This window comes from Arvicola amphibius, chromosome 9, assembly GCF_903992535.2.
Source record: "Arvicola amphibius chromosome 9, mArvAmp1.2, whole genome shotgun sequence".
Classification (NCBI taxonomy): domain Eukaryota; kingdom Metazoa; phylum Chordata; class Mammalia; order Rodentia; family Cricetidae; genus Arvicola; species Arvicola amphibius.
Genome location: NC_052055.2, coordinates 91905828 through 91930703, shown reverse-complemented (window position 1 = coordinate 91930703; position 24876 = coordinate 91905828). Strand labels below are relative to the sequence as shown.

General features: G+C 49.3%; 2 protein-coding genes across 5 annotated transcripts in view; both read right to left on the bottom strand.

The window, feature by feature from the left end:
* Nucleotides 1-18: 18 nt before the first annotated feature.
* Nucleotides 19-14611, bottom strand: Cnnm3 (cyclin and CBS domain divalent metal cation transport mediator 3). 3 transcript variants are annotated; one of them, XM_038342496.1, is made up of 9 exons: nucleotides 13344-14611; nucleotides 7388-7531; nucleotides 6176-6322; nucleotides 5681-5850; nucleotides 5458-5554; nucleotides 4994-5127; nucleotides 4473-4611; nucleotides 1940-2038; nucleotides 19-865 (listed from the first exon to the last, which is right to left on the bottom strand). In XM_038342496.1, exons 1-8 carry the CDS (start codon nucleotides 14578-14580, stop codon nucleotides 1989-1991), a joined length of 2118 nt encoding a protein of 705 aa, XP_038198424.1. In that variant the 5' UTR covers nucleotides 14581-14611; the 3' UTR covers nucleotides 19-865; nucleotides 1940-1988. The 3 variants fall into 3 exon arrangements, with proteins under 3 accessions (XP_038198424.1, XP_038198423.1, XP_038198422.1); XM_038342495.1 differs by having other exon boundaries at nucleotides 19-2038; XM_038342494.1 differs by lacking the exon at nucleotides 1940-2038.
* A 4820-nt stretch (nucleotides 14612-19431) lies between these two features.
* Cnnm4 (cyclin and CBS domain divalent metal cation transport mediator 4) overlaps nucleotides 19432-24876 on the bottom strand; it is a 40210-nt gene continuing 34765 nt past the window's right edge. The window contains exons 6-7 of one of the 2 annotated variants that reach the window (XM_038342492.1): nucleotides 22923-23104; nucleotides 19432-22163 (exon numbers count right to left, since the gene is read on the bottom strand). In XM_038342492.1, the coding sequence (XP_038198420.1) occupies nucleotides 21966-22163; nucleotides 22923-23104 (380 nt within the window). In that variant the 3' untranslated portion in view covers nucleotides 19432-21965. The remainder of the gene's footprint in view (nucleotides 22164-22922; nucleotides 23105-24876) is intronic. The other variant, XM_038342493.1, reaches the window with a different exon arrangement.

The window sequence follows — 24876 nt, the reverse complement described above, 5'->3', positions numbered from 1 at the left end:
CTTAGGACAGGTGCACATCTCCCTGGACTTAGGACAGAAGTACAAGGCAGGTACAATAAGCGGTCACTCAACACTGACTTTTAGCCTTCCACCCATGACCTCAAACAGAAACTGACAATACCATTAGTGGTACTATGCACAAGTGGGGGAGAAATGAAAGCTGACCCCAGGCCATGCTGGGCAGGCTTCCTGTGTAACTGGGCCAGCCTGCTCATGACTTCAGAAGGAGTCAGAGAAGCCACCTCCACAGGAGGGAGCAGAACTAGGGCACATATTTATTGGGGGAACCGTGCTTTTAGATTTGGCACATGGAAAAAACTGGAGTGTATGAATCAAAATATGGCATTGTAAGGGAAGCCAAAAAGTACGCGACAGGGCCATAGACTCGACTCTCCATCTAAAGCCGGCACTCTTGGTTTGCTCACAAAGTGATGCCAGCAATAGAGGGTTGGCCAACCAAAAACAAAGAGAGGCCAAGGCCATGTAAAGGCAGTAACTGCGCACCCACATGGCACCTGGCTCAGGGAGGTATAGACACTGTGCTGTTACAGCATCAGGGGAAAAGCTGGGGACTAGAGATGATGCTGTTCCTTCCATCCCCAGACACAAAGGACTGACCTGCCAATCCAATCTCCTAAGGGAAGGCAGGGTCACCTGAAGGCCCAGGACCCACATCTTATAATGGCCATCTAAAACGTGGCCAGAATAGGTGGAGACAGGCTGGCATGAAGCTCCTGATTGACTCTCCCCAGCTCCCCACACGCTTGTCCATTTCCAGCTCAGGGCTGCCTGGCAAGCAGTTACACTGCTGGGTTCTGCCCAGGGCTCTCCTCCACTGGGATGCCAGGTCTGCTGTTGCTGGACCCTAAGGAGGGGGAAAAAAGAGAACGGTATTCACACTAGTTAAGAGAGCAGGCTCTAGCAAAACAAAGTACTGAACCTTCAGGACAAAGAGAAACAGCTTGGATAGATGGGCCCCAGGACACCTCAGGAACCATCAAAGCAGAGTCAGGAACATGGTCAGTAGGCCTCAAGGGAGAAACCCATTCCAAGGGCAGATGTCACCCATAAAGGACAAAGATGAGCTATTGTTTGGTTTTTTTTTTTTTGTTTTTTGTTTTTTTTTTTTTTTATGTCATTGGTTTGTGGGTCTGCCCTTTCCCCACTTCTTTGGGGCAGCAGGGTTGAGACAGGGTCTTATGCAGCCCAGGCTGATCTTGAATGCCAGATCCTCCTACTTCCACTTCCCAAGAACGAGAATTATAGACTGTACCACCATAGCTGGCCTTTAAACTTTATTTCTTTCATTTTTCATAGTGAGTCAGCTTTCCTTACATTTATTTTGTGTGTTTGTATAAACATGTGAGGCTATGCACATGTCATGACATATGTATGGAGGTCAGAGGACAACCTGGACAACCTGTGAGATTCAGTTCTTACCTTCTACACATAGGTCCTGGGGACTGAACTTGGGTTATCATGCTTGGTGGCAAGCATCTTTACCCATAGAGCTATACTGCCAGCCCTTATTTTGTTTTGAGACAAAGTCTTGCTGGCTGGCTTGGAATTTACCATGCAGTGCAGAGTGACCTCAAACTCAAGGCAGTTCTCCTGCCTCATCCTCTGGAGTACTGAGATTATAGGTGTGAGCCATGGTACCTAGGGGGTGCTATGTATTTCTGACTCCAGGGGGCTCAGGCAGCAATGCTGGGCAAAAAGAAACTTCCGTGGATGATCAAGAGCCCCTGTGCTACAAGGAAGCCTTGTGCTCCAGGACTAACAGGTGTGTCATGTAAATATATAAACATAAAATATAGTATCCCTCCCAACTCCCCCCACCAAAAGAAAGGCACCACTGCCTGGGGAAGCTGTCTGGAGTGCCTGCCAACAGCTAAAGGATGGGGAAAGTAAATCAAAGAAAAAGGAAACAGATATTTACCTTGGTGTTTTCTTAAAACAAAAAATGCTCACTAGTCCACAGTCATTTATCAACTGCAGTTTCCAAATGTGCCAAAGAGGGAAAGGCCTACTGGGAAGGCTGAAGAGAGCGGAGAGAAGAGAAAAGAGGAAACACGCTATTGAGTGGCAGTGGGCCTCAGCTCCTCAGCACCACGCGGAAGGCTGGGGAGGGCTCTGTGCTACACAGGGGTTGCTGGGGACCACAGAGGGAAGTCCCAATTACAGGGCTGCTAGGGCGAGGAGTCCCAGGGTCAGAAAACTCAGAAAAGGGCCAAGATTTTACATTTTGCAAGTCACCATTGCCACTCAGAGGCAGCCAGACAACCCCAACAAATGGTGGACTCTAATAAAACCTTATTCATAAACTCTGGAACCTGGCCAAATCAGGCTCCCCACACCATAGTTTGTTGATCCCTGATGTAAGTGGGGTTTTTGTTTGTTTGTTTGTTTGTGTTTTCTTTTACTTTTTCTTTTTTCCTCCAAGACAGGGTTTCTCTGTTTAGCCCTGGCTGTCCTGAACTCAGAGATCCACCTGCCTCTGTCTCCTGAGTGCTGGGATAAAAGGTGTGCACTGCCCAATCCCTGATGTAGGCAGTTTAAAATTCTAGTACCTTCCAAATATTTCAACAAAAGCACTTTTCTGCCAGGGATTTAGTGCCCAAATCCACCGGGACTGAGTCTCTCTGCACTAGTTTAAACGGTGCCCTCTAAAAGCAGCACTGTGCAGTAACTCAAACACAGGAAGACCCCAGAGTTAGGCAAACCTCACTGAGGCAAACATCAGGTCACACCTAGGTAAAAGTTAGCAAACAGCAGGATAAACCATTAAGGAAGAAATGGCCCTCAAGCCACTGTAAATTACTCTTTGTAAAGGATGTCCAAAGAATGGGCAAAGCCAAGAGGATTACAAATTCTCTACAGACTAGAGGTACAGCTCAAATGGTAGAAAGCTGGCCTAGGTGTGCAAGGCTTTATGCTCAACCCCCAGCACTTGGAAAGAAAAGCAGGCAAAGGAAACGAGGAGGAGGGAGCGAAGGGGGGAGGACAGAATGGGGAAGGGGAGAAAAATCCCCGATGGAAGATATTCTTTTTCTTAAAAAAAGATTTTATCTCTTTTTTTTCTTCCTTCCTTCCTTCTTTCCTTTTTTCCTTATTTCCTTCCTTTCTTATGTATATAGAAGAGGACACCAGATCTCATTACGGGTGCTGTGAGTCTCCACGTAGGTGCTGTGAATTGAACTCAGGGCCCCTGGAAGAGCAGCCAGTGCTTTTAACTGCTGAGCCATCTCTACAGCCAGGAAGACACTCTTAATAGAGAACTATCCTCCCAGTTCACGCTTGTACCTTGAATATAGCCCATGCAGTCTGAGTTAGTGGTTGGAGCTAGAAAACATTCATGTTTTAGAAACAAGTCTTGGTAAGGCTAATGTGACTGTGTGTACTTCTGTTTTGGGGTATTCTACAAAATGCCACGGTGAACGCTGACCACTGTGGGAACACAGTGAGAAATACCTTTCTGAAATTGACATTCCTTTAGAATGGAAGGTGACCCATGCCTCACAGCCAAGACTAAAAGGCAATGATGCCTCACAGCTGTCCCTAGTAGTACCTAGAGCTAGAGCCCATAGGAGCTTGAGCCATCATTGTGGCTCAGGGTCAGGGGTTTCTTTCCTTTGTGCCTTATGTCACCTCTTGATTAAAAAAGAAATTTGTACTGTAAGATCATGTTTGTGATTTTAAATGTGGGTCTCAGTGACCACAGCCCTAAGTCCCCAGGAGGCTGTCTAGCCCTGGGCCCTCAAACCCAACTCCTCATCTGTTGGACAAACACAGCAATTCCCACCTCTCAGGATGTGGGCAGCTTCGCCAGTGAAGATGGGGTCAGCTCTAAACATGATTCTTGCAGAGTAAATACCCAGTAAGAACTTGGGTCCCTTGGGTGGCAGAATGGAGCTAATTCCGAGGTTCAGTTTGGCAATCCTGACCCTTATCCAAGGATCAATAAACTCAAGAAACAACAGAAAACCCTTGGCCTTCATCACCCAAACCAACAGACTCTATGAGGCAGCCCAGGGCCTACCCATAATGCAAACTGCCCCCGACCCAAGCTCTTTCTGCTTCCAACTCTACAGAACTTCACTACCAACATGTGCTGGCCCAGCTCCACAGCAAGTGTTCCTTCAAGCCAGGGCCGAGGATAAGCCAAATCTTGATTCTCTAAGTGACCTGACCGTGGTCTTAAGTGGCCTGAGAGTTTCTAAACTGAACATTTCCCCACTTATCAAGAACTAATTAAGTCATCTCTAAGAGGCCACAGAGAGAAAAGGCCTTCTGCTCTATTTTGAGTGCCACTTGATCGAGTAATTCAAGCTACTCCAAACAACAAGAAGGAAAAGGATGGGCAGAGAAACGAGGATAGAAGACAGGGGAGTAGGGAGCACAAGCAGCACAGTAGCAGGATTTCCCGTGACCCCTGGACCCCAACACTGCAGGATGTTCCATGTGAGGCTCACCTGCTGTCTCAGTAGACGTGTCACCAAGGAGCCTGGTCTGGCTGCCTGGGATGGCGTGGAGCTCAGCATTCTCTGGGGACGGAGGCAAGCTTTGGGCTCGGGAAGCCAGAAGTGCATTAAGGTACTGCAGCCGTGTGACCTAGAGAACAGAGTAATTACACAGCAGTTGCAATCTGTGACATACACAGCAGCGCTCCCACCTCTGACCTGCACTAGACAGGCATGAGCATGACCTTTAAACGAGTGAAGGCCAGAAAGTCTTTGAGCCACATGGTTTTGTTTTACAGCCAAATTTTAAGATTTTAAGATCTATAATGGAGAGATCAGGTGCAAGGTCTCCAGACATGTCCAGACCCCAACAGTCCAACAGTCCAGGGAGAAGGGGAGGTCCCACCATTCAGGATGTGAGCCTGTCATCTTGTGCTGAGTTCACTCTCCAACTTCACAGTGATCAACTGAACTAGCCCCTTGGGAGCACAAAGTCAGTTAAAGTAGCACCAATGTGTAGCTCAAACAGTCACCTTAATGAGCTGCAGGTCAGAAAGAGCCCTCACGGTGTAGTCAGGACAGTATGTGGAAGAGCGAGTGCTCTCAGTTGGTTCAGGCTGCAGGTCATGGCGGATAAGCTGGCGTGAAGACACTGGGGACTGGTGAGCTATGGAAGGAATAATCAGAGACGGTAGAAGGCAATGGGACAACCACACAGCCTCTAGGGCCCACCCCTTAAGTCACCTTTGAGATGGGTGGGAACATGGAAGACTATGAAGAAGCCACCTTAGAACGTTTGCAGGGACTGAGTGGGCTACCAATATAAACAAGGCAGAGATGCTGCTCTGCCCGCTACACTGCCTGGAGACAAGAAGCCTCTTGTGGGGCAAGAACACAGGCTCTTGCGAAGCCAGTGTCCTGGGCACGAAGAACCGCTGTAGCATCCAGGGTGTCTGCAACCATGACAACCCTCAGCTGCAGAGGGGTCATGACTTACCTGAAGACGGAGCTGTCAGAGCAGACACTCCATAGTATGTGAAAGCCCCATTCTCGAACTTCAGGCCCTCTTTCCCAATTTCCACCTCGACCTTGCCCTGAGAGGAAGACAGAGGTGGACAGGTTATCTCTCCCGTCGTAAGAGAGTACAGGAGAAACCACAACCCCAATTATTTAAGAGTGGCTGTCTGAATCTGTCTCCAGGTTTGGGCAACCATGGTTACCTGTAAGATGAGAATGAAGTAGTCCACCGGCTGGCTGCGCTGGTACAAGTAATGGTGTGCGGCCAGGCGGTTGTTCTCATCAAACCTCACCTCCTGATTGACACTGGGATGCTTCAGCAGATGCAGCAAGACTTTCTCGGAGATTCGCAATGGGCTGAACACATCCACCTCTGCTCCACGGTGGGAGAAAGGGACAGTGTCCACTGGGGCCCAAATGGCCTGTCATCACACCTGCCTCCTGCTGCCTCCTGGGCTCTCCCAGTGGTCCCTGGGCTGCGGTAATCCATACAAGAGCGCCAAGCAGGGCATACAACATGGGCCAGATGAGGTTCCCAGAACACACCTTATCAAGAGACACCCACTAGCTCTGCAGAAGGAAGCAGATGCTCTTCGAGAGCCTCCAGCTCACTAGGAGCCAAGCTGGTGTCTGGTCTGGGTGGTTTCTTGACCCTCTGGGTGGTGAGACCAGGGGCAAGGACCATCCTTCACCCTCACCTCGGGAAAGGAAGCGCTGGGTGGCCAGGAGCAGCTGAGGCGAGATTTTTACTTTATATTCATCATCAGACACCTTGAATAAGGAGAATTCTTCCTTCCGCTTGAGGGGGGTGCTCAGGGCAACAGTCCTCTTCTTCACCTTGGTGTCTGTAAGGCAGAAAAGATGGCATGAGTGGTGATCAGCACCCAAGTATGAACACAAACAGAGCCAATGGCACTGCCACCCATTCCTTCCTGCCAAGGTCCAGGGATTTCAGGGGAGACATCACCAGGGCCTCAAGGAAACATCCTTGGCACTGCTCCCTGCAAGACACTGAGCTGCCATGCCCACCATACAATAATGCCTAGGACAGAGGAGGCAACAGCCACACTTCTAGCCATGCCCAGAGGAGGTCTGGCTTTCCTGCAGAAGAGACTGATGCTGTGGAGATCCTTTAGATGCGAGTGCTTGAAGATCACTCACAGCAAATGGCAGCAGTTACCCTGATGACCCTGCATCGGTTCAGGAACTGAAGACACAGGTGTGGCAGAGCAGGGTCCCAAGTGGCCATGTGAAGCCCCAGCTTAAGCATGGGCTCTGCATCTGCCCGAGCCCGACAGAGTTGGCCATCATCCTTAGAAGAGGAAGACACAATCAAAGGTCCCATGACTGTCTGCTACCAAAGACCTGCTCAGCAGCTGGTCATAAAGAATATTTTTTTTCTTGTTTTGGAGACAGGGTCTACTATATATCCTGCTTGTCAGGAACTCAGAGAACTACCCAACTCTGCCTTGCTAGGATTAAAGATGTAGAATTTTTTTTAAAGCCTATATGGTGCAAGTGACCATACACAGCCCCATTCGAGCTAGACAGATATTCTACTACTGAGCTTCACACCCAGTTCAAAGAAGGCATTAAGGAGCTATGTGCAACAGAATGTGGGCCAGTAAAAACAGCAGGAAGGCACTGGCCTGTCAAGGGCAGACGCTTCCTTCAGTGATGAAAGGCTGTTACAAAGCTCCCTGCTCACACAGGGGCCACAAAAGTCAACAATGGGACAGTCTGCATGGCTTATACGGAGGGCAACAATGGCCCACACCACAGTAGGGAAGATAAGGTCTAGCTGGAGCTCTAGCTAGTTTTCAGCAGCATTAAGACCCACTGGCCCCTTAAACAGACGTCTTTCAGGCTGCTGGGAGGACTCTGAGTTAGAGAACGAAGGTTAAACTCACGGTAGTCTTCAGACTCGTCCAGGATCTCAGACCTGATGATCTCCTCAATAACGTCCTCCAGCGTGACCAAGCCCAGCACCTCGTAGAAGGGGTCGCCCTCCCCTTCATTGTTCACCTTCTGCACGATGGCCAGGTGGGACTTCCCTGTAGGAAGGGACGCGGATTTGCACACTATAGGACCTCCCAGGTTTTCTTACACCAAAAAGCAGAAGACGCTTGTACCGGCCACACCACACCCTTTCCTCCGCACACTAGTGAGCACACAAGGGCCCCATACCTGCTACACAGCACTCTAGCCCCTGCCCTGAGCTGTATTCCCAGCCCTCTTCTTACCCCCCCCCTTTGGTTTTTTGAGGCAGGTTTCTCTGTGTAGCCCTAGCTGTCTTGGAACTCACAGAGATCCACCTGCCTCTGCCTCCTGAGTGCTGGAATTAATGGTGGGCGCCACCACTGCCTGGCCTGATTTTATTACTCATCTATCTGACTTTATTTTTAATGCTGGACTTCATTACTGCAGCCAATGTTGTCCTGGCAATTACAATGCTCCTGCCTCAGTCTCAGAAGTGCTGAGATCAAATGTGCACTGCTGTACTTAGTTTTCCCCTTTTGTTTCTTGAGGAAGGGTCTCGCTATACAATCTCAGTTGGCCTGGGATGTGACCCTCTTACCTCTCTAGTGCTAAGAGGGTAGACATGCATCCTCAGCAGGTTTTCCCAATTCTGAGAGCTGCCCCTCAGGGGTCTTTTAGAGGATGGCACTGGTAAGCGTGGCATTTAGAATCCGTAGTATGTCAAGAGGAAGAACTAGAGCTGGAACATCCCCCCTTGCTCCTGTGTCTTTCTCATTCACTTTCCTATTGGCTGATTTAATGAGGACAGAAAAACTTGACAAAACCCAACTCTTACAGGGCTGGCAAATGTTGGGGAAAGTTCATAAATTTACTTGGGGTCACAAAGTGTTTTCCATCCATAAAACTTTACATCTATTTGAAAGACAGAGTGCAAGTTATATATGTAATTTAAAATCTTTTAGTAACATTTTAACACTGTATGTTATCCAATATAGCCAAAGTATCATCCCAACATGTAACCAACATGAAAACACTATGTGTGTGTGTGTGTATATATATACATATACATATACACTTTACACCTCTTTTTATATAACACACCTTTGAAACCTGATATATATGTGCCTAACACTTGTAGCACACAACAACCCAGAAAGGGTCCACTCAAGGGTGCCAGAGTCATAAGTGGGTTAGAGGGTTATAGGATGGAGACAAGCAGGTCCGAGGCAAGGCAGGAGAACACACACTCCTATTACTAGTGAAAAAAACTGGTCCAGACCCACATGACTATGCTATGACTGCTCCCAGGATCTTTTGGAGAAAATGCCTCGGCCTTCGCATGAATCATGAAATATAAACCAAATAATGCATCTTTCTTTAGGAGGCTTCAACACCCTGGGAAAAGATGAAAGCCTCCCAGGAGGAAAAGGCCACATGCCCCTGATAACTGCTCATTCTGTTGAGTCAGAGGTATTGGGTCAAAGTGCCAGGTTTCTAATTCCTTCCAATCCTTGGAGATAGTGCTGGAACTAACTCAAGCTAGCAGGTAGGTGCCATTTCCACAAGGGCTGCTCTGCCATGGAAATACAAACTTGTGAGGCCGGGCAGGGAAGGCCAAGAGTGCAAGATGCAAGTTTTGGATTCTCAAAACCAAAGTCTGGGTTCTAAAAGGCCATCAGAGCAGAGGAGCCTCAAGGCAGCTCCCTCCTTCCAAGACTGAGCCCCTCCCTCCAACATGCCACTTACTGGAAGGGATTAACCTCTCCGGTGCTCTCAAAGTTCTTTGAAAAAGACTCACAATTCTGTGACCCACTGCACCTGGGTGGTTCAATAATAAATAGGAGGAGCCCCTGGCCATATGAATACATAAGATAGAGCTTGGAGGGACACAAGGCCTTTTACAAGGAAACAGCAGGGGGAAAGAAAGAGGGGCTGGAGGAATTAACATTTCGTCCCCACTGGACAGGACTGTATATTCCCTAGGGTAAAGTCTGGCTAGGCCAGCTCCACAGAACCATGGCAGGTATGACTGACATAACCTGATGAATAAACCACAAACTGGAAGGCTCTAGAATTTTTATTTTAGTTAGCAGGCTCAAAAGCAGTGTAATTATTTGGACGCTGAACATTTTGTGTGTGTGTGTTGCTGGGGATAGAAACCTGGTTATTTCTCACTCCCCCATCACTGACCCATGCCTCAAGCCCCCTTTGATATCTTCTAAAGCAACCATGTATGTATGCACACTGAGAAAAATCATGTGGCAACATTCCTCCCAGCAACTGGGCAAAGCTGACTCATCTCAGCACCATGACAACCCTTAGCTTGACAGACAGTAAACCAGACCTCAAGTTTGTGAGGGCAGAGGCCAAATGAAGAGCTCATCCCTAATCCTTCCTCTGCTTCAAGAGTCTCATGGGGTTGACAGGGAAGAAGGCAATGGGTTGACTGCTTGCTTTACTCCAAAGTACTCTCTCTGTCAGGCAACTTGTACACAAAACAATCCCTGCAAGGGGTACCTCTTCCCCAGTTTACAAAAGTCCCAACCTAATGCTGCTTGAAATAAGCACATGGACCAGCACTCCCACAGGGTGCTAGACAAGGTACCACAGACTCAAGCTCCAGGAAGATCAGAGGCCACCACATGAACCAGGGCTCCCACAGGATGCTAGACAAGGTACCACAGACTCAAGCTCCAGGAAGATCAGAGGCCACAACATGGACAAGGGCTCCCACAGGGCGCACAAGGTACCACAGACTCAAGCTCCATGAAGATCAGAGGCCACCACAGTCTCAGATGCTTGTGAGAGGGGAGAGAACTGGTCTAAAAACTGTGACATCAGGAAGACTGTCACTTGTTTACTTATTTATTTGTTTGTTTGTTTTGTATACAATATTCTGTCTATGTAGATGCCTGCAGGCCAGAAGAGGCACCAGACCTCATTACAGATGGTTGTGACCCACCATGTGGTTGCAGGGAATTGAACTCAGGACCTTTGGAAGAGCAGGCAATGCTCTTAACCGCTGAGTCATCTCTCCAGCTCCCTGTCACTTGTTCTTAAGAGAGGAAAAGTATAAAGAGCTGGGACAGAAAGGACCCACACAAGGAAATGCAGGCCAAGGAAGCTCCCCATTCATAACAGGACCAAAGTCAGGGGACAGAAAGGATCCCACAGATCTCTAGGTTGTACCCTGCTCCTAGAAGGCATGTTATTGGGAAGCTTCTGGAATAATCTATTTAAACAGAGAGGCATTCACCCCCAAATCCTTCAGCATCAGGATGTTTGAAACCTGCCTGCTGAGTCCTCCAGAGGCCAACCCCAAATCTGGAGCAACCATACCCGTGGCCTTCCCTGTGTGTGCCATTTCCTTCTTGTTGACATGTCTATTTTTCCAACCTAAACCCAAGAGCAGAGGGTTTCCCCCTGACACACATTCTCCATCCTCTGGTCCTCTGGTGGTCACTGCTCCCTGGGCTCTACTTTGCAGCCGTGCATGGTGAGTGAAGGCCATCTACATTCATTCTCCCAATTACTCCTCTGCCCCAGATCCACAGATCAAGAACAAAAACTCAGTGGCAAAGTGCTTGACTAACATACCCGGCTCTGAGTTCCTTCCCTAGCACCGCGAGGGAAAAAAGCCAAAGTCATTCTGATTGCTGACCTCTCTTAAAAGGTGGTCTGTTCTCTTAGCCCTCAGGACATCCTAAGCTTCTGGTCCCTCTTACTTCTGGGGTTCAGACTGTTCCTCGTATCTTTTCCTGCCCCATCCTCCTGCGTGCTTTGTGTTCCCCAGGCTTTCTGTATCACTCCTGTAGCCCAGGAGATAGATTACTTCTACACTGACATTTGAATCTTCACATCTGCTCCTCGGAACACAAATTCCAATGTAAGAAAACACCTGCTCCTGGCTCCAGCCAATACTATCATACACACAGGCTTCCTCCAGTACTAGCTCTGGCTCCACAGCCTTAGCCAAGCAGCAGATGACCTCTAGTCTACCTCCTAATGCCTCCCTGATCACCTCCTCAAGCCAATGCGGCACACTTCTTGGGTTCCCCGCACCACCGCTGTCCACATCAGCCACTGATCAGTAAAAACCACTCTGAGTTACAATCTGGGTGTAGGAAACACCCAGCACTTTAGTCCGAGCACTTTAGGGTGACAGCAGCCCAGACAGACCCTATCCACGCACTAGAAAGAGGCTGAAGGACCAAGTTCTAGGAAAAAGCCAAGACACACCTGAGAGGTCCTCCAACAGACCAGTCTCGCACTCACCCATTCATGGTCTACACACAGGTATACAAAGACAAAGGGAGACTGGGCATGCAGAGTGCCCATCAGAGCCTGGCACACACTGCACTCGACACAAGAGTGTGTTCATTACCGAGAGCTGCCTCCTGTACTGATTGTCCAGGGGCTCACTGAGTGGACCTGGGGCCAGAAGATTTGCCAGCTGCCCACTTCAAGGGGGTTGTGCTCCACCCACTTCTAATCACACAGCCCAGCCCACCTAGGGCCCTGGTGTGCATCTCCCCTACCCTCCAAAGAGGCATTATCAGGTAGGCAAGGAACACTCAAGCTCTAAAAAGCATCCTAAGGATGAAGACAGAGAGCTATACTGGAAGCCACATCCTTTTGGTTCCCTCACTCCCTTCCCCCTCCGGCCTTCTCAGGTACCAGACATTCACTAGGTGAGCATACATATACGCAAGCAAAACACTCATAAACATAAAATAAGTAAATCTTAAAAGCTGCTTAAACAAAGCAGTGAAAGGACTTGGTGAAAAATGTCGAGTTAAGGGAGAATCCCAGAAGCTTTAGGCAGAGAATGGGAAGACCGGAAATGGAAATGGCAGTGTGGTTTAGGGGAAGAGCACCTGCCTGGCATGAGTGAGACCCTGGGCTTAACGGCTGGTGAGGAAAAACAATTTAAATGAAAGGGAGCAAGCTAAAGAGATGGCTCAGCTGTTAAGAGCATTGGAGGACCCAGGGTTCAGTTCCCAGCACCTACAGGACAGCTAACAACTGTAACTCCAGTCCTAAGGAACCCAGTCCCCTCTTCCGGCTTCCACAGAAATGGCATGCAAATGGTACCCAGATATAATATGTACAAACACTCATACCCATAAAAATAAAAGTCTCAGGGAAAAAAAACCTTTAAGGGGATAAAAGCCAGGAAGGGTAATTAAATCATTATTCATGATGTTGCTTTCAATGACATTAAATGAAAGTTTCCTCAGTACCCGTAGAGAACTATTTATGAGTCCTTCCTTGTCCTGCAACCTGGAAGGGCCAGGAAACATCACAGGTCCAGCTAATTTAATATTAAATAGGCGAAGATAACAATTTCCAGTTACCATAGCCTTCTGACATCCTTTTAGTTACTATCCAAGAATCTGGGTGAGCCTGGAAGCCCAAGCGCACAGAATGGCCCAGGAGAAAGAAACCTCTGGGGTTAGAGCCAAGTAGACAAGCTTGCTGCCAACTGAGCTGAGAGGGACCACGGGAGGCTTTTGTTCATTCACTTACTTTTGAGGCAGAATCTTTAGCCCAGTCTGGCTTCCATCTTTCTAAGTAGGTAGGCCACCACCTACTTAGTGACTCAGGGCTTCGTGTATGTTAGGCAAGCACTGAGTTACGTCTTCTCTCTTTCTCTCTCTCTCTTTTTTAAATAAACAGTGTCTTACTACACAACCCAGACTGGCCTGGAACCACCTTCCGATCCTCCTGCATCAGACTCACACAGTACTTCCCTTCCCATTTCTAAAAGATGGTCTTTAAATATTCCCAAAGGTCATTCTAGGACTCAAGGCTACCACTTTCTGGAAAAGGTCAAGTCTTAGTGCCCTGTCCAGTGGAGTGAGACTCTTCCCACCATCCCCTTACCTCGCTTGAACTCCTCCAAGACAGCGTCCAATTTGGTGTCGTTGAAGACAAAGTGGAGGGGATGGTTGTAGAAACGGGTGATGGTGCTGAGCGGCGTGCAGTCCTCGGGGTCCACGAAGGCCAAGTCCTTGAGGTACAGTATGTCCACGATGTTGGAGCGCTCCTCCTCGTACACTGGGATGCGCGTGTGGCCGCTCTGCATGATACTGGCGAGGACGCCGAAGTCCAGGACAGCGCCGGAGTCCAACATAAAGCAGTCTTCGAGGGGCGTGAGCACGTCCTCCACGGTCCGATAGCGCAGCACGCCCTTGCTGAGATCGCTGTAGGGGTCGCCGCCGCCGCGCGCCAGCTCCAGCACGCGCTCCCGGAGACGCCCTGGCCGCGCTGCCAGCTCCAGCAGCTGCCCCACTGGCAGCGCCACGGGCAAGGTGAGCAGCACCGCCAGGCGGCTGAGGCCCAGCGCGCGCGGCGCCAGCGCCAGCGCCCAGCGCCCGCTCACGGCGACCGGCAGCACCTCGCCCACCAGGAACACCAGCCCCGCGCAACCCAGCACGGCGGGCACGGCTCGCTGGCCGGCCGCTCGGTACAGCAGCACCGCCAGGGCCGCCTGCGCCAAGCTGGCCAGCAGCAGCAGCGCGCCCAGGGCGCAGCCGGCCCAGCGCCGCGCGGGTTCTAGGCGCCGCGCCACCGCGCGCTCCGCCTCCGAGCCGCTCTCGCGCAGCACCTGCACCTCGGCCGGCGCCAGCGCCAGCGCGCTCAGCTGCAGGCCGCGCGCCACGGCCGCCAGGGCCAGCAACCCGGCCGCCCCCAGCCCCAGCGCCCAGGGCGGCGCCGCCTCCTCGGCCGCCCCGCCGCCCGGTTCCACGCGCACCGCCAGCAGCGCGGAGCGCGGGCGCCCGGCCTCGGCGCGCAGGCGCAGCAGCGCACGCCACTCGCCCGTGGGGGCGGCCGCCTCGTCGGGCTCGGTCGCCCGCCCGCCCTCGGGGCAGCCTGCGCCCTCCGGGGCCACCCAGGTCCAGGAACTGTTTGCTAAGCCCGAGCAGAAGAGTCGCAAGCAGAGAGTGGCCTCCGGCGCTGCCCTTCCGCGCAGTGAGCCTGCGCCCGGCGCGCTGTCCTCCTCCATGCAGAAGCCCAGCAGTCCCGCTCCCGGCGCCGCCTCCCCCGCGGTGCTGCCCAGACAGAGCGCGGCAAGCACCCAGCTCAGCCAACCCGCCACAGCCGCAGTCGCCGCCGCCATGGCCTGCTACCCCTTCTGGGCCTCAGGCGCAGCCTACCCCACTCACCCGCGCCTCCGCTACTGCGGCCAATCGGCGCAGGCCTTCGCGTCACTTCGACCAATAGGCGGCCGGTGGGGGCGGGCTCCGGGAAGAACTAGGCTGCGCCGGGGAGTAAACAAGCGGCGCGGGGCGGGCCGGGGGGCGTGGGGCTTGGCAGGCCAGGGAGAATTCCGAGCGGCGGGCTGGGACGACCTAAGGGTCCCGGCGCGTGTGCAGGAGGAAAGGAAGCTTGTTGACCCCCTGGCCCGCAAGGCTTAGAGATGCATAAGAACCAGGGACTGGACGCAGGGAAGCCAGCGGTTCTTTGTTTATAAGATTTATTTTCTAATTATGTGTATGCGTGTGAGGTTTTTGCGTGCGAGTGCAGTGCTCTGGGGGCCAGAAGAGGGCGTCGGATCCCCCTGAAGCTGGAGTCACTAGTGAGGTGGTGCTGGGAATTGTCTTCAGCAAGCATTCTTCACCTCTGAGCCAACTCTCCAGCCCTATTGGTTTGTTTTAAAACTGAGGTTTCTTGAAGGTGTTCCTGCTTTATGTCGGACTTTGTGGACTTCAAGACACACACTTGCTTTTGTGGAAGTTGCCCTGACAGGGAGTATTTACATGGTAAATACTCAAACCCTTAAACATCAGTGTCCTTGAATCCTCACACTGCTTCACATAATCAATCTTCCAAGGAAAAGCGATGCTCACAGACTGAGTCTGTGTGCCTTTGGGTTCTGACGTGCGACCTGACATCCAGGTCGTCCAGCCAGGCAAGGAGGTAGCGGCTGTCAGGAATTTTCATATTTGCTAGCTTCACAACCGCAGTTTATCCTGATTCCTCGGGCAGAGGATCCTTATGTCCTCATTTTTGACAACTGCACTGATCAGGTGGCATGTTCTTCACCCTTTGCATTTAGCCTTTATGTGATTAACTTCTCTATAGGTATCCACACACGTTTTTGCATGTTTCTCTACTTCCCCCCCCCCAAAAGTCCTAGTACAAGTACACTTGTTATACATGCCAATTTAAAGATTTGTTTTATGTAGATGTGTGGGCTCAAGTGTGTGTATATGCACTGTGTGTGCAGGTGCCCAAGGATGCCAGAAGAGGGCATTGCATACCCTGGAGTTACTGGTATATTTGTGAGCCACCACGTGGGTTCTGGGACCAGGTCTTCTGCAAGAGCAGTAAGTGCTCCTAACCACTGAACCATCTCTCCAGCTCCATTAATGATTTTTTTTAAAAAAAGACTCTGTTGACCTAACTCACTGCCCTGAAAATACCATCCTAAAAAAGTATGTGCAATACAGCCACAAGTTGTATAAAATATAATGTGTAAAAATAGGCCCACGAGGAAAGATCAAGAGGGAAAATAATTTGTGAAAAACTCCTATCCAGGTGTAGCAGCACACCTGTAATCCCAGCAAGGGCCAGCTAGGGCTATAGAGTGAGATCCTATCTCAAAATCAAAATAAGGGGGCTGGAGAGATGGCTCCATGGTGCTCATCCAGAGGACCCTAATGTAGTTCCCAGTACCCATATCAGGTAGCTCACCACCACCTCGCCTCCAGCTCCAGGGAATCCTATGCCCTCTCACATGTGCCTTATATACATGTGGCTCCACATGCAGACATGCACACATACACACACATCATTAAAAACTAAAAGTTCTCCCCAAGTCTTTCCAAAGTTGGCGGTGATTCTTATACATTGTAACCCAGAACAGTGGATGGCAAGTCACATCTCTGCTTCCCTGTTTTTGTTATCTGAGCACTTGCTATATGCTCCAAGAAGTTTGCCTCTTGCGGATGACAGAACGAGCTACCCGCAGAAGCAATTAAGCCATGGATGCTCTTTTGCATTGGAACTGTCATGCTGCCTGTTAGGAAAAAAGTCCCAGGGCTTTAGTGTAGCTTCAACCCTTAGTTTCCACTGTGTCTCCGAGGCAAGATAAACTGCTGACAGCAAGAGGGAACAGATGGTGTGCGAGCAATGAGTCACGTGTCTGAGGCCATCCGCTAGCAAGGAACAACCTACAGGAGAGGAAGGACCTCAAGGGAACTTTTTTTCCCCTCTCTACTTTTTTTTGAGGCTAAATACCCCAAGTAAAGGAAGATCGAGTACAAGTTGGAAACCAACAGATGGTCCTTCACACTGTCAGTATCCGAGCATATGAAGGATCCAGGCCGCCAGTATGGTGTTTCAGTTCAGGGCTCTTCTTTCTTTCTGCCATTCTTGCCCCATCATAACCAGTGGAGACATTTGACTTTTATTTAGGTTTCTTACTGGCCCTCCCTGGGTCATTTTCCTTAGTGGTCATTTAAGTCAGAGCATTTCTACTTATTTATCAAAACTGTTTGTTTGTTTGTTTATGAGAGAGGGTTTTTCTGTGTAGCCCTGGCTGTCCTCCCTCTGTAGACCAGGCTGGCCTGAAACTCAGAGATCAGCCTGCCCCTGCCTTCTGAGTGCTGGGACTAAAGATGTGCATCACCACTGCCCAGCAAAACATTTATTATTATTTAAAATTCATAACTACCATAATCTCAGCACTCAGGAGGAAGAGGCAGGGTAAATGAGATTTCAAGGCCAGCCTGGGCTACAAAGAGACCTGCATTAAACAAAACGTGGGCTGGTGAGATGGCTCGTGGATAAAGCCACACAAGCCTGGTGTCCTGAGCTCAGTCCCCGAAACCCAAGTAAAGGGAAGAGAGAACCAATTCCACAAAGTTGTCCTTTGACCTCCACACATACAAATGTAAATTTTAGAATAAAAGAATCTAACAAAGCAAAAACCTCACAGCCCTGGAATATGACCTCCCTGGGTAGCTCCTGCATTTCTTAGCTCAAACATCCCTCCCTCAGAGGATCTTTCCTGATTATGCTGATTAGACTGGGCCAGTATCCAGCCAAGGTTTTCAGCTGCTCATTTGATAACCATTTCCTACACCGGGTGCGTGCAGGACAGGCATCTTCCTAAAGGCTGGGACTCTGGCAGGGACAAAAGCCTACCACCTTGTGGTGCTCAGAATCTAATGCCGGGAAAACACAAGACACGCGAGTCTATAGTTTAAGATTTAGTGGAAAGTACCAAAGATTTGGGTGGATCTATTATTGGCAAAGATGGTCAGCGGATTAAACAAATCCGTCATGAGTCAGGAGCATCGATCAAAATCGATGAGCCTTCGGAAGGATCTGAAGCTTGGATCATTACCATCTCAGGAACACAGGACCAGATACAAAACACACAGTATTTGCACAGATACAGAAGCACAGTGTGAAGCCGTATTCTGGAAAGTTTTTCTAAGACTAGTGAAGAACTGAAGGAGTCCTGCATTTTTTTTTATCTGTTTCTGTTTAAAAAGCCAACATTCCTCTGCTTCATAGGTATTCTGCATTTGAGGTGTAGTGTTGACAAGATGTATGTTTTAGTTACTTACAGGGTTGGGGGGAGGGCATGCAAAAACAAACATTAAAAATTTGAAACCGCAGCAGAGTGAATTTAATTTTTCTTTATTGTTGGTGGTTTTAAAAAAATTTCCCCCCGTGTAATTATTGTGAACACCTTGCTTTGTGGTCACTGTAACACTGGGGTGGGGGGACAGGGAGGAAAGCACGTGTCCCCGGCATTTGTTCAGAGCAGTGTGCAGAATGTAATGCTCTTTTGTAAGAAACATTTTATGATTTTTAAAATAAATTTATTGAATCTTTAAAAAAAGATTTAGTGGAAAGTGTTATAAAGAGAAAATAAGGAAACACTGAGGAGATGCTCTCTGAAATGAAGGTAATCAAGGAAGGCTTCTCTAAGGAGGTGACATTTGAACAGAGGTTTAGATGAAACACGGGGCAAATCTTACAGACTCACTAGGTGGAACTGACAGCAAGTGAAAGGCCTTGGATGATGATCCCTTCCAGGGCTCTTCCTCACAAGTCAGCTGATGGGTTGGTATCGGCTGGTGCGTAGCAGCAGCTCAGCACCAAACCCATCTTTGGGATGGACAGATGGATATCATCTCTTCCCATCCCTGTATCCCTGTATCTATGCTATCCTTTCATCTGGGATGTTCTCTTTGTTGCCTACCCAAGTGCTTTCCTCCCTATGCCCCCCTCTATTGACAGGGTTTTCCTATACAGCCTAGGATAGCCTCACATTCATGATCTTACTGACTCAGCCTCCTGTGTGCTTCGATGTGCTAGCATGTCCAGCTCAACCAGAGTAATGGAAGAAAGGAAGGCAAATGGAGACCAGCCAGTTTGTATATAGCAAGATCTTGTCTTAAATCAGAGCTAGGCATGGCGGCACAAGCATTTAATCCGAGCACTCAGGAGGCAGAGGTAGATGGAACTCCGAGGAGTTCGAGGCCATCCTGGTCTACAGAGCAAGTTCTAGGACAGTTAGGGGTACATAATTTGTTCTGAGAAACCCTGTCTCAAAAAAGAAACAAAATCAAAAACCGTAGGTATGGCGGTGCACACCTGCGCTCCTAGCATTCAGGAGGTGGAGGCGAGGGGATCCCCACCAATTTGATACTCCATAGTGAGACCCCCCTTTTCAAGCACAAGCAGAACAACCTACAGTTTAATGTTGAGCTTTGCTTGCTTGATTCTCGGGCCTTGGAGCACAGAACTGCACAAGCTAGTTTTCAGTATGTGTGCAAGCCACAAAAGGGTCCCACAGCAAGGAAACCCTCAGTCAGCTGTCTCAGGAGATGGACACTTTCTGCCAGGCCATCAATATACACAAAGTAGCCAAACAGCCCTCATCCCCCAGAGAGGGCGGAAGGGCAATTTGCTCATCCCAGCTGCTCCATTCCAGCACTCACAAATAGAATCCTATGACATCTGATTTATTTGCCCTGTTTCTGCCAGCAGTTACCCCTCCACAACTCCTGTGGCAACTGCCGTGATTATAATAGCTTGTAAATTACAGTTCTGCTTACATTTCACTTCCAAACAGTTCCAGAATATTCAGTTGCCCTAGTCCTGTCACAAGTGACAGCCAGTCTCTACAACATACAGTAAATGCGTTCAGAAGCAAAACATCCGAGTTATATGCTCACCAAGACTTATATGCATTTCATTTTTTATTACCAATCAAAAATAAATTCCATATATTGTTTAGCAAATATTATCATTGTTTTGTGACAAAAGACACAAGAGTCATAACAACAAAACTCCCCGAGAGTCAAACTCATAACAATGTCAAAATAAATCACAAAAATATACAAATTAAAATCTTAATGCAAAATAAATAGGAGTCATTTGCTACGGCGACTGTGACTTGCCTCCCCATTTGGATGCCACTTGTGAAGTCTTCCTTACCTGGGAAGACATACAGACCAGGCCAGTTCCAGGGTATGGCTCAGCCCAGGAACCAGAGGTTGGAAGAGGAAGTGAAAAATTGCACTGGGAGGAGGAAGTCATCAGACCAGTAATATTTGGAAATAATTATGACCCTCTGCAAGAAGTGATTCTAAATGAGGAAGGGGAGGGCTGGGAGAGAGAGGCCTGTCTGTTGGTGGTAACTGTGTGTGCAGAGAGGTAGCTGTGGAAGTGTGTGTACCTGCTACTTTTGCCTCACACCCACCACGCGGTTTTGCTCTGCCTGGCACCTTGGTCTCTCAGGAACACAGCTGGGACACGGGAGCATGCTGCACCTACAGAAAACTAAGGGTTTCTTAAGGACGCGGAGGTCTACTGTCTTTTCCCTTAGAGTTGAAAACCACCGTCTTCTCCAGGCTTCTAGGAGTAAATTCTGTGAGTTGGGGAGACCTCAGACTGGCCAGGGGTACAAGACACCCTGGTTCTAGAAGTGAGGATTCTCTGGATACACAGCAGCGTTTGGGGTGACAGAACTCTACTAGCTGAGACAAAGAGTGACTAAATGTCACCAAAGGCCACGTTCTAACTTGCCTGGATCTTATACCCCAGCTCCTATTCCTCCTAACAAAAGGGAAGATGTGGCCTATGGTCCTCAAGTCTCCTTACAATAGAGTTGTGGAACTTCGCCCCATGGCCTGATTCCACTCAGGATTCCCAGGGTGGCACTGGGGTAGGATTTCCCATGGTGTGCAGTGCTCAGCAGTACCAACAGCGTCAGCCCAAGCTTTGCCCTCTCACTAGGTAATCCTCAGGCAAAGGGAACCATTACTGAAACCCTGATGGCAGAGGGTCCTTAAGTGGGCAAGTGAGGTCAGATGACCCTCAGCTAGCTACAGGCAAGGGTGTGATGCCCCAGCTGGGGTGACCTTCAGCGTGTCCTGTCCCCAGTCCCTAGAGGGATGAGTGTAGAGAGAGGAACGGGGAGCTGGGGAAGAAGTCTTCTTGGGGGAGCTGCTGAACCCTGACTCTTCTTGCAGCTGTGGGTGGGTATAGCAGTGACCTACGGTCAGATTCAGCCCTGGAACCAAAAGAATTAGCTGATAAGTCACTTCTAATGTAGGTGCTGTCCCCTCTGAGAGGAGACCTTTGGTAAAACGGAGGGCATGGCCAAGAAGCAGATAAACAACCGTAGAGCCAAGACCATGCCTCACTCTTGGAGCCAGACCCTTACAAGAGAAAATTGTCCAAAGGGGAAGAGGAGAGCCAGAGGGTGGTTGTCGGCGGAGTCCCCACTCACCAGGAAAGCCTGTGGACAGAGTTTTAGGAGCTCACTGGATCTGGTAGTTGACAAGAGTTGATGTCTTCCTCTCTGCTGCCGGGGTCATCGTGTCCCTGGTCGGTTACCCAGCACCTTTCAGCCTCAGTGACCTCAGTGCATGTGTCCTGGCAGTTGATGTCAGTATCATTTGGATCCCTGCTTCCTAGGTAGAACTGTCTTCCTCCCAGGATCCCCTCCTGTGGGCTCCAGACCCCCATTGCTGCAAAAGAGTGGTTCCTAGAGCAATAGACACAGGCTACAAGGTCTTGGCCAGTAACAGGTTATGGCTGTTATTTCCTGGGGTGAAGAACCCTTTTCCCCTTTTAAAGTTTGTATGGTTTCTTGGAAAAAAAATTCTTTTCTTTTTTTTCTTTTTTTTTTTATACATAAAGTTCCTTAACCCTGTCTTCCCTTCCCAAAATGACATTTAAAAAGAGGAGCAATGAGCCTAGCTTAAAAATTCTCTCAGTGTTTTTTCTTTTTTTTTTAAAAAAAAAAAAAAAAAGACAAAAACAGCCTTTGCTCACTAGCTGGGCTGGGCAGGCATCATGTCAGAGCTGTTAAGAGGTCCCCATCTGCAGCCAGATCCCCTGGGAGGGATGTCTAGTTGCTCAGTCAGGCAGGATATCTACCTGCACCCCTTCTAGCCTAACAGGCTCCCTGACGTCATGTGGGCCCACTGGGGAGACCCCCGCAGGGTGGGCAGGAGTCTCCGGGCCCTCCTGTCAGATGGCGCCCTCCTGGGAGGCTCTGTGCAGCAAGGAGTTGCGTTCATTGAGAAGAGTTGTGGTCTCATCCACCACAGGAAGTTCAGACTTCTCAGTAAAGTTCTCTGAGCAGGTGGCACAGCCATCAAAGGTGGGCTGAGGGCTGTTGTCCATGCGGGAGGCCAGCAGCCCATTCTGGTACTGCTGCTTTGTGATCTGTGGAGGAAGGAGGAGGAGGAGGAGGGAGAGAGAGAGAGAGAGAGAGAGAGAGAGAGAGAGAGAGAGAGAGAGAGAGAGAGAGAGAGAGGAGTGTGAGAAGCAGGGCTGAGGTGTGGAGATCCAGCTAGACTGGGTCAGGAGACATGTGGCCAGGTGGGTCCTTCTCAAAGAGCTGGAAGAAGTGTTCCCAGGGGTCAGCAGGAGGGACCAGCAGGGAAACGCACCTGCAACACAGGCTTGGGGACCTGAGTCCAATCCCCAGAACCCATGTAAAAGTGAAGAGAGAGAACTAACCTTGTTTTTTGTCCTTTGATCTACACACACAGACACACACTCACACACACAAACGCACTCATGCATACATGCATGTCTCACCATCATCATCATCATCAATTGTCCTAGGCTTGGCATGATGGTACAGTATCTGTAATCCCCTCACTCAGGAGGCTGCAGCAGGAGGCTTTCAGAGCTTGAGGCCAGCCTGGACTACACAGTCAGATCATGTCTTAAGGAAACAAAAATACAAGAAGGACTAGGACTGGAGCCCAGCTGTACACTGTTGGCCTGGCATGGATGAGGGCCTGGCTAGATCTCCAGCACAAGAGAAATACAGTAACTGACATCTAATTTTTTTAAAGACCCCCCCACCAAAAAAAAAAGTGTTCAGGTCTGGACTGCCCATGCTGGCTCCAGAACAGAGCTATCTAAATGCATAGGGCAGGACCACAGAAATGGAAAACTGTGGGTTGCACTTACCTTAATGTACTGCAGGTCTGTGAGCGCCCGGACACTGAAGTCAGACACATACTGGCCCAGAATGCAGCTCCCAAACTGGTTGCTGCCTGCCAGAGATGAGGCGGATGTCATGTCTATGTTGCGGTCCGGGTAACTGAGGGAGGCTGAGCGACTGAGTGGAGTTGGGTGGGCTGGGGACCGGTCTGTGGGGACAGCACATAATCAACACAGGTCTGCCCTAGGGCTCACTTGCAACTTGTGGCCTGACCTCAGTCATGGATGTTAGGGCCATGTCTCCACCAGGAACAGGTCATAGTTCTTCAGGGCAAACAGAAGTACACACACAGAAAATCTAACTGCACGGGGTCAGTGAGCTATTAGTGTGCTTGAAAGAGTCACATGGTAAGTATTAAGAATGTCACCCAAGCAAACCAACCAGAAAATAAAAACCAAGACATTTATGGCTACAAACCCCCTCATTAGTGAATATAACACAATGATTTCCCTCATCTGACAGACAAACCACTATCCTGTTCTAACACCAACTTATGTCAAGTGAGCTACACTTAAAAACAATTGGGAGAGGGTCTGGAGACACGGCTCGGTGCAGTGCTAGCTGCACAACCATGGGGATTCTGGTGTTGGGATCCCAGCACTCATATGTCAGTCTGGTTTCCACTCAATAACAGTAACTCAACAGACAAGGGATCTGATATGTTCTGGCTTCCACATAGGGGTGTACACACCCACACATGCATAGATATTCATGCAGACAGGAGTAAATAAAATGCAAAGTATTTTAAAAACTGTTTTGAGCAAGGTCTCATCACACAGCATAAGTTGGCCTCCAGTTCAGTTCTCCTACCTGTCTCCCAAGTGCTGGGGTTGTAAGGCACACAGGACCATAACTGCTTTAAACTGTGTATTCTAAGACAAAATACATGTAGTAAAAGGAAGAATGCACAGGCTGAGCCAAGTGGCACATGCCTGCAATCCTAGAACTCAGGAGGCCATAGTGAGAAAGATCATGAATTTTACTCACCTTGGCTACTAGTGAAACCTTATCTCCAGAAAAAGGAAAGACACGTATAGTTTGCTTTCTCATATGAATCCTACCCTGGCAACGTGAAACCTGTCATACCCTACAATGATCAGAAGAGGGTCAGAGGTGTGCTCTGTGTGTAACTACAACCCTGGCAGAGGAATGGGGTAACAAGCCCTTGTCCCAGAAAGCCAGAGGCTCCAAAAGCAGCACAGACCTACCTCCCCAGGCAAGGGTAGTAACTCAAGTCCGGAGGGGGAGAGAAGAAACTAATCAACCATCCCTGGCTCTTAGTTATGAGAACACAGAGAAGTGAACTCTGAAGAACAAGGGAGATGGCTTTGAGCAGACGGAGTAGGCTGAGCAGATTTGCTTTGTAGAGCTATAAGTTACTACCCACTAGGCTAGCTACAACACAGTGGAGACAGAAAGAAGGCTGGGCCCAGTGACGCAGTGGACCGACACAGCCTTTAGCCGAGTGCCTACATGCAGGTGGCTGTGATTGCCACTTAGAAAAATCTAGGAACATACAGTCTGATGACAATGACTGGGTAGTGGTTCCACTACCAAAACCAGAAAAGAGAGGGCACTGGAAGACCATGTACAAGGTGCTAATGTAAATGAAAACTCCACTTATGTTCTAGAAGAAAGAAGGGAGCGAGGGGGAGAGGAAGAGAAAGACAAATATTGGCGTTGTTACTTAATATTTTTACACTAAATGCCAGCAAGATGGCTCAGCAGGATAAGGCACTTGCTGACACGCCTGATGACCTGAGTTCAATCCCCTGGACCTACACAGTGGAAGGCAAGAACTGACACCCATAAGATGATCTGACTTCCCATGTGCACAAGTACACACTCGCTTGTAAACACACACACACACACACACACACACACACACACAAATAAGCTGTAATAAAATTTAAAATTATC

Excerpts from the sequence above, each read along its gene's own strand:
- Cnnm3 (XM_038342494.1), bottom strand. The coding sequence starts at position 14,580 with ATGGCGGCGGCGACTGCGGCTGTGGCGGGTTGGCTGAGCTGGGTGCTT. Across the intron at positions 5,851-6,175 it reads CCAGCGCTTCCTTTCCCGAG|AGGTGGATGTGTTCAGCCCA; the intron begins GTGAGGGTGAAG and ends ACCGTGGAGCAG. Across the intron at positions 5,128-5,457 it reads TCTGACAGCTCCGTCTTCAG|CTCACCAGTCCCCAGTGTCT; the intron begins GTAAGTCATGAC and ends TTCCTTCCATAG.